This window comes from Haliaeetus leucocephalus, unplaced genomic scaffold, assembly GCF_000737465.1.
Source record: "Haliaeetus leucocephalus isolate CR32 unplaced genomic scaffold, Haliaeetus_leucocephalus-4.0 Scaffold657, whole genome shotgun sequence".
Classification (NCBI taxonomy): Eukaryota; Metazoa; Chordata; class Aves; order Accipitriformes; family Accipitridae; genus Haliaeetus; species Haliaeetus leucocephalus.
This window is the reverse complement of record NW_010973093.1, coordinates 493,795-501,825: the sequence shown is the minus strand read 5'-3', so window position 1 is coordinate 501,825 and position 8,031 is coordinate 493,795. Positions and strand designations below refer to the sequence as shown.

General features: G+C 47.5%; 2 protein-coding genes across 3 annotated transcripts in view; one reads left to right on the top strand and one right to left on the bottom strand.

The window, feature by feature from the left end:
* ATP5H (ATP synthase, H+ transporting, mitochondrial Fo complex, subunit d) overlaps positions 1–3,370 on the top strand; it is a 3,513-nt gene extending 143 nt beyond the window's left edge. The window contains exons 2-6 of one of the 2 annotated variants that reach the window (XM_010579300.1): positions 150–318; positions 1,015–1,111; positions 2,551–2,622; positions 2,967–3,029; positions 3,164–3,370. In XM_010579300.1, the coding sequence (XP_010577602.1) occupies positions 197–318; positions 1,015–1,111; positions 2,551–2,622; positions 2,967–3,029; positions 3,164–3,295 (486 nt within the window). In that variant the 5' untranslated portion in view covers positions 150–196 and the 3' untranslated portion in view covers positions 3,296–3,370. The remainder of the gene's footprint in view (positions 1–149; positions 319–1,014; positions 1,112–2,550; positions 2,623–2,966; positions 3,030–3,163) is intronic. The other variant, XM_010579298.1, reaches the window with a different exon arrangement.
* Positions 3,371–4,381: 1,011 nt separating this feature from the next.
* Positions 4,382–8,031, bottom strand: part of LOC104839263 (5-hydroxytryptamine receptor 3A-like) — a 12,950-nt gene continuing 9,300 nt past the window's right edge. The window contains exons 2-9 of the mRNA XM_010579468.1: positions 7,978–8,031; positions 7,411–7,455; positions 7,224–7,333; positions 6,374–6,540; positions 5,509–5,669; positions 5,147–5,357; positions 4,788–4,907; positions 4,382–4,620 (exon numbers count right to left, since the gene is read on the bottom strand). The exon at positions 7,978–8,031 is cut by the window's right edge and continues 159 nt beyond it. Coding sequence (XP_010577770.1) covers positions 4,382–4,620; positions 4,788–4,907; positions 5,147–5,357; positions 5,509–5,669; positions 6,374–6,540; positions 7,224–7,333; positions 7,411–7,455; positions 7,978–8,031 — 1,107 coding nt within the window. The remainder of the gene's footprint in view (positions 4,621–4,787; positions 4,908–5,146; positions 5,358–5,508; positions 5,670–6,373; positions 6,541–7,223; positions 7,334–7,410; positions 7,456–7,977) is intronic.

Below are 8,031 nucleotides of genomic sequence, written 5' to 3'. Positions count from 1 at the left end.
GGGGCTGGGCCGAGGAGCGGGGCTCCGTGTGCCCCCTCCCGCGCCAGCCCGCACCCCTCCGTGCCGGCCTACCCGCGGGGGAGCCGTCCTCCCCAGCCCCGCGGTTGCTGGGCCCTGCCCGCTCCCCCCAACCCCTCCACCCCCCCCAGTGTAACCCGCCTGGTGTCATCCCCTCCCCTGGGCACAGGCTGGAAGCATGGCGGGCCGCAGAGCTGCCATCAAGGCCATTGACTGGGCGGCCTTCGCCGAGAGGGTGCCTCCAAACCAGAGGGCCATGTTCAACGCCCTGAAGACCCGCAGCGACGCGCTGTCGGCACGGTGAGTGTCTGTCCCGCTCCTGCGTGTGGGGCAGTTCGATCCCTCAGCCGAACCGTTCAGCCTTTGCGGTGCTGGCTTGAGCCAGTGTCGGTAACCGTGGTCTCGCAGGAGTGTCCCGGCAGGCGTCAAAACAGGTCACCTTCAAGACAACTAGTGGCTTTTTTTTGCAAGTCATGTTTACTTAATCCTCCCCAGAGTAAAACAATAGCTGCAATGTAAAAAAGCAGTTCTGTGAAAGCAGTTTGCTTTGGCATGCTCAAAACATTTTGCAAGCTGTGTTATTCTGTTAAATGCTGTACAAATTCATGAGTCTTCTCAAATCATTCAGCATCTGCTGCTTGATACGAATGTGGTTGGCTACTGCAGTTAATATCGCTGATTGCCTCTAGCTTAGTATTGTGAAAACTGCCTAATCCTTTCTTACAGGGCTGCACTCAGAGGCACTATATAGCAGTCTGAAGTGGAGCAGGGCTGCAGGCTGAACTCTTCTAGTCTGTATAGAGAAGTCTGTTTCAAGGGCAGAGGGATTTGCAGAAATGGTTCATCGCTCCTTGTTAATGATGGACCTGAAAATACTTAAACCAAACTTAGCAGGCTCTGTTGATGACACTCGGGAAAGTAACTGTGGCAGAGAGCAAATGATAGCACAAGGTTACTTCTAGCGCCGGTCGTGACTGCTGTCCTCCATCTCTTTAGGTTGGCTGCCCTGCCAGAGAAACCTCCGACCATCGACTGGGCTTACTACAAGGCTACAGTTGCTAAAGCTGGCATGGTGGATGAGTTTCAGAAGAAGGTCAGTCTCTATGTCAGTTGGGTGAGGCTTAAATGGGGAATGTCTTTGGTGTTGAGAGGAAAATACCAGAATTGGCAGAGGTGGTTTTGGCTAGCAGGTGCCCCAGCTTTACATCCTGCAGATCAGCGTCACTGATCTCGAGGAGGTCACTTCAGTGCCATCTTTCAGGAGGAAACCTGTGGCACTGTACAGTGAGAAAGTGGGTGAAAGAAAACTTGATAAATTATTTTGGCTGCGGGATTGTATTCAGGTAGTGCCTCTCCTGAAGCGAACGTTCAAAGTATTTCTCTAAGTCACTGAATGGAAGAAGGTGGCAGGCATGGCTCTGCACACTGTGAAATGTGTAAAGCTAGTGGATGCCTGCAGGGGTTGCCATCCTCTTTATAAGCAGGAATTGAAAAGCATGAGTGAGGCTTTTGCTGAAGGGCACATGGTGTCACTATGAAAGTCGGTGTGGTGGGTTGACCCTGGCTGGGCGCCAGGTGCCCACCAAAGCCGCTCTATCACTCCCCCTCGTCAGCTGGACAGGGGGAGAAAATATAACAAAAGGCTCATGGGTCAAGATAAGGACAGTTTAATAAAGTGAAAGCAAAGGTCATGCGCAAAAGCAAAGAAAAAACAAATTATGTTATTGCCTGCTTCCCATCAGGAGGCAATGTCTAGCCACTTCCTGGGAAGCAGGGCTTCAGTACGCGTAGCGGTTGCTCCGGAAGACAAAAATGCCCCCCTTTTGTCTCCTTTTACTTAGTTTTTATATCTGAGCTGATGTCATATGGTATGGAATATCTGTTTGGTTAGTTTAGGTCAGCTGTCCTGGTTATGTCCCCTCCCAAGATCTTGCCCAGCCCCAGCCTGCCATTGAGGGGGAGCAAAAATGTTGGAGAGACAGCCTCAATGCTGTGCCAGCACTGCTCAGCAGTAGCCAAAACACTGGTGTGTTGTTGACACCTTTCTCGCTACTGATGCAGAGCACAGCACTACGAGGGCTGCTATGGGGAGAATTAACTCCGTCTCAGCCAGACCCAATACAGTCAGCTTCCCAAGGCTGGGGGGACCCACTGACCTCAGATGGATCTGGGAACTTTGTCTTGGAGGAAATAAGTCTGTGATATGATAAGTCTTTGGTATTAGATTTTCTTGCTTCCTTACAATGCTGTGCTCTTTACAGTGCTGTGATGAAGGTGTGTAGTTTTATGTCCTCGTGGTGGTATGCAAGTACAGAATAGATGGCTTTAAACTCAGGTCAGCAGTGCTTCTTGTGAAGGACACAGTCAAGCTGCAGCGGTCAGTTTTAGAAAGCTCGTTAACTTACATGGTTGTGAGCACGTCCTAGGAAGAAAGGAGGGAATGTTCCCCTGCTGCCAGGGAAAATGACCCTGGTGTGAAGGATTTTTTCAATCAGACAAACAGCATAAAAAAATTTCTCTCTTGATTTACAGTTCAGTGCACTAAAGGTTCCTGAGCCAGTGGATACACAAACTGCCAAAATTGATGCCCAAGAGCAGGAAGCTGTAAGTCTTTAAACTGTTCTTTAATGCCGGGGTTGTCTCTGGCTTCTGTGAGGATGGGAAGGGGTGAGAGGGAAGGGATGTTCTGTATGTGCACCTGCACAGGAAGGGCAGCCTGAGCTAGAGCATGACTCTGGTCTTCGCACGTGTCTCTGGCTTTTGGCTAAGCAAGAGGATCTCTGCATGTGGAAGGGTTTGGCACGCTCGGTTTTGATCAACATTCTGTCTGCTTACCTAGTGTAACGATGATGAATTTTAATGCCAACTTAAAGCATGGGGTTGCAGGTTCACTCTAGGTTGCAGTCTTTGTCATAACCATATTCACCACATCCTCTGCTTTCCTGCAGGCAAAGAGCAGTGCCGAATATGTGCAGGCTTCCAAAGCTCGTATTGCCCAGTATGAGCAACAAGTAAGTCTGGACTTTGCTTAGTGAATATTCTCTTTAACCCAGCCTGGCACACACCTTGTTCTTACTTGTGTGTGCTTTGCTCTTTCTTGCTGACAAGTGGCGTATAACGTGTTTGTCTCTGCTCCCACTTCAAGCTTCAGAAGTTCAGAAGCATGATTCCCTTTGAACAGATGACATATGAAGACTTGCATGAAGCCTTCCCTGAAACCAGACTGGACAAGGAGAAATATCCATACTGGCCCCACAAACCGATTGCTGATCTGTAAACTTGTCTAGAAGCAGTTTGTCTTAACAATTGTCGGATTCTATCATCTTTTAAATAAAGTACTTTCCCTCCTGTCTGTGGCTTAGATCTTAGACATGAGGTTGCAAGGTTTTCAGAAATGTGGAACAATACAGTAACTTGCAAACAGCCTGCTTTTCCTGGATTTTCTTTTCTACCTGTGAGCTTGTTTTTGTAGGAAGGACCAAGATCCCAGTTAGACCTGTTGATCAAACTCAGTCCTATGGCACCTTCTGTAATGCAAATAAACCGTCTATTCATCTGTGTAACCACACAGTGCAGGGAATGCAGTTCTGCCATTGCAGGCAAATAGTTGCTTGGAAGTTGAACATATATAAAGCCTTTTGAGGTGCTGGAGTGCATTTAGTAGTGATCTGCGATGCAGTGGGAGATATACCTCAGCAGTTCTACAGGCAGAGGTCTAGGGCTGTTTCCTAGGTTGGTTGTGATGGTTTAGCTGCAGCTGATTGCAGAAGGAGTTGGAGAAGTATAGATGTGTTGAGATATGTTTTAAAAAAAAATAAATTGAAAGTTACTTTTTAATTTTTTTAAAACATCCCAAGTATCACCCCTTTAATCCTGGCAATCCTATTATTCTCTCTGTCCTGCTTTTCTGAATGATGTGGATCTCACAGAAACAACAGTACAAATGCTTCAGACTTGCATTGTTTTATTTAATTATCTGAGTTGGAATTCTTAAAAACCTTCCCCCAAAATGGAAACATCTCTGTAAGAGAAGAAGGGCATTAACTCTCTCTTCTGTTGGTCGTGTTTGTGGTAAGAATTATAGATGAATAGAATGAAGGTATTATCCCCAGATTTCACAATTGTTTTATTCAAATACCTTGCTAGCCCACAGAATACTTTAAGAACATAGGTAGATCTACTGAACTAGAGTACAAAGTACTAAGCATGCAGATCTCATGCCCTGTGGGGTTGTTTTTTTATTTTTTATTTTAGGCAACTGAAAACTGCAGCTCTATGAATCGAGCAGGAAAAAAATTACATTGCGGGGGTTAGAAGCAATACAATGGAGAACAACTGAACTAGCACTGCGCAGAGCTGATCTCTAGCTGCTCCATTTTACAGAAATAGTAGCAAAAAAAAACAGGGACAGGAAGAAGTGGCTGTAGAGAAGCACCTTCTCCAGAACTAGCAGAAATGGGTCCTGCTCCTGTGGTTTCCAGTGGGGCTTGGCTGGCTGTCTGTTTTCCTGGGCCTTTTTGGGAAGGTTCAGCAGTTGGGCGCCTCCCTTGGCGAGGTGTTTTGTGGTCTGCTTGGTCATGGCTCTCATCGCTTGCTCGGTGTCTGCAAAGAGCACATAGCATGTGTCAGTATAGGGGGTTTGGTGGGTGACTACCACGACTGATCCTGCCTGGGTCACTGGTTGCCCTGAGGAAACCCACCCTTGCTCAAACGAACCTGCAGTAAAATGCACCGAACCTACAGGTTTAAGAGGTTACGGGTTGCTTTACCTTGCTGGAAGCTTCCGAGAACCTTGTCTAAGCGCAGGGATTTGTGCTGCTGGTGCAACAGGAAGAAGGTATCTAACACAGCCATGATCATGAGCAGGAAGGTGCCTAAGAAGAATACCACTGCAGAACAATACGAAAACAAAGAAAGCCCTTGATAATTGGCATCATTTTCTTGCATGTAATCCTGTCTGTGTTCAGTTGCCTGGTGGGGAAGGGGGGAAATTTCTTAACTCCAGCAAGCTGATAAAGCTTAGCTGTTCATGACTTCAGTGTTGTGAATGCGTCCATAAACAATCAAAGACCTTCCTTAGGGTTGGTACCTGTGAAAAAATCAGGTTTTATTCAATAAAGATGGGTACCTATTATGGGTGGTTTGTTGGAGGAAGTTGGGAGGATGTTGTTGAGAATCACAGCTAACATGGAGCTGCCAAGGATGATGGCAATCTGGAAACTGATTTTCTCCTCGAGAGAGCTGGGTCCAAACAACACAGCCATATCCAGCAGATACAGGGCGCATGTTGGGAGGATCAGGTTCAAAATATACAGAGTGGGTCGTCTCTCCATGGAAATCTGTTGAAGAAGAGGGACAAAATTTAGGTGAGCAGGAGGTAACTTACTGTGTTGGGCAATGTTCCCTAATGTAGAAAATCATCTTGTTTTGTACTTTTTTTTTTTTTTTGGTGGCAAATCAGTGCAATATATTATGAAAGTACTGCCGTACCACGTAGGTGACCACAGAAAATTTTTCGTCATCCAGCTCTTCTCTGTATTCAATGATGCTCAGGTTGGTGAACTTCCATTCTCCATCAGTTAGGAAGTAACTCTGGCTGTCTTTCATCATCTCAGCTGGTGTCCGTTTTGTCTTCATGACAAGGTCTGTTACTGCTTGGGCAGGAGGCAGAGGAGGAGAGAAGTTGCAGAATTTAGGTATTTATTAGAGGTCAGTTATTTCCCCTCCCTCTCCCTCCCAACCAAGAGTGTGCACAGATGGGGAAGCGCAATGGTTCTTGCACTGCTGGGGTTTCTTAGCCTATCAGGGAGAAACTAAAAAGGACTCTGGTGAAGAGACTTGGCTGGACCTCTGGAAATGTGGATCAGAGGGGAAATTTCTGGTGAATTAGGACAGTTGTCCTTTGTGGGTGGGAGCTGGAGGCTTTTGTGTCACCTCTGCTTATTTTTCAACCCTTCCTGTCGGGATGATCTCTGACTGCAGTTTGGATCCCTGAAGCTGTCCTTAATTTCCTCTCGTTTCCATGGCTTTCAGGTATGTTTAAAGATCAGTCCTGCAAAATTGTATGTGAACAAGTAGCCTTGTTGCAGGAAGGCTCCTAGTCTCTTGGTTTGTAGAGACCAGTCCAGGGGGGAACTTGCCACAGAACATCCAGATGCTTCCAGAGATGTTGCTGGGAAACGTGCCAAAACAGAATGACAGTGTTTTAGCTCATTGTCCCTGGTGTTACACCACTAACCCAGTGTGAGAGTGTGGTGCTGCCAAGGGAACCGAGGACTTAGCCAGGGTCCATCTCATCTATTCGTCCTCCTGCGAATTTAGCCCACCTGTGGTAAAACTCAGCTTGCTGCTGTACCTGGGTAGAGGAATGAAGCTACGCTCAAGTTGCACGTCTGGGTATCGAAGGGAAACTTGAAGATCATCAAGCTGCATGTTAAGGTGACCTGGAAGGGCTGGGTGGATTTGAAGCTGCCGTTGTGCGTGATGGCCATATAATCCAAGTTTGAGTTTTGTCCGTTCACTCTGGAGGAAACAAAAGCGGAGAGTGACCGAGCTCCAAGATGCTGCATCGCTCCTCAGTCCCACGCAAGGCTGGGCTGTAAGCGTCCTTGCAGGGCAGGCTCTGTGCCGTCCGTCACCCAGCCACGGGATTTAGCGGTGAGGAGAGGAAACCTGGGGCTTGAAGAAGGGCTCTTGGGTGCCTCTGGGCTAAGGTCTGTAGTAGCTCTGCACCTCCTAAGGAAACTCCTTCCTCTCTCCTCTCTGCTTCCCACTCCCACCCAGGGCCAGGGCTCATTGCTGGCTCATTGCAGGCTCTGCTGTGCCGCAGAGCTGCCTCTCCCTCCTTCCCCCCTCCGAAGAGCTAGCAGTGGTGCCCATCCCTCTGTCAGACCCACAGTGCTCTGTGCAGTATCTTACAACAAACTGCTAAGGCGCGTCTCATTCCATGACATTGCTGGTCTCTGCTGCGTCCTCAGCTTTAACGACAGCCCAGCTGGGACATTCCTCGAGGTGTTACAGTATTACAGAGCCACAAAGTGCTTTGTATAAACTGTCGTCACCATTAATCGAGGTTCTTGGTTACGGAGAGCTCATGGGAACAACTTTTAACCATACGAGTTTATCCCATTTCCTACAATAATACCAACAGTTTGCATCCTTGTATTTCTCTTAAGCCAGTGGATTAAAATCAAAGGGGAACCTACCGCTCTAAAATGAAGATGGTGGGAGACCAATACGTATCCGTGGGCAGAACGATTTCGGAAATGTTACAGAAATCCTGTGGGTCCCAGGTTACAAAAGTGTTTTCCCACTCCTGGGGGAAGAAGTTGCAGGAGAGAAATGAGTGCCAGGCTCAACACCACAGGAGAGAAACGCTCTCGAGGGACCTACCAGGTTCAACACGATGTAAAAAGTGACTGTCTGGAGCTTTTCGACCTGGAGAAACAAAAGGGAAGATATTTAGCTGATTTTCTTAGGTACATCCAATGCAGAGCCCAGAAGCTCTCCCCTGTCGCTCTTGCAGTGGACAGCACAGATTGCAGAAACTCAGCTCAGGAGGAGAGCGCAAAGATCTTGGTCCTACAGCTGAAGAGTGGGAGTGTACGGTCCAATGGTTTGGAAAAAAAAAAAAAGATTATTGTTAACATTTACAGACCAGTGTCCTGCAAATGCATTGCTCAGTTCAGGCACTCCACAGGTTTGTTTTTAGAGCCTGCTATAAAGCAGGCTGTTTGTCTGAACCTGCGTCTGAACTTTTTTCTGGAAGTAGGTGGGAGAAAATACTCCAGATCTTCCAAAAATGCTTTCAAACAGCAGAAAGCTGAAGAAGTGGAAGGGGCTGCTTGTCATCCCCATGGCTTTGCTGGCCCAACCCTGCCTGGTAGAAGACTCAGACCCCAACCTAGCAATCACCCAGTTTTCTGTTATAAAGACTCAACAGGAGTTTTGGGTCCTTACCACGGAGAGAATAGCCACAAGCATAAAATCCATCTTCACTTCCACAGGCTCCTT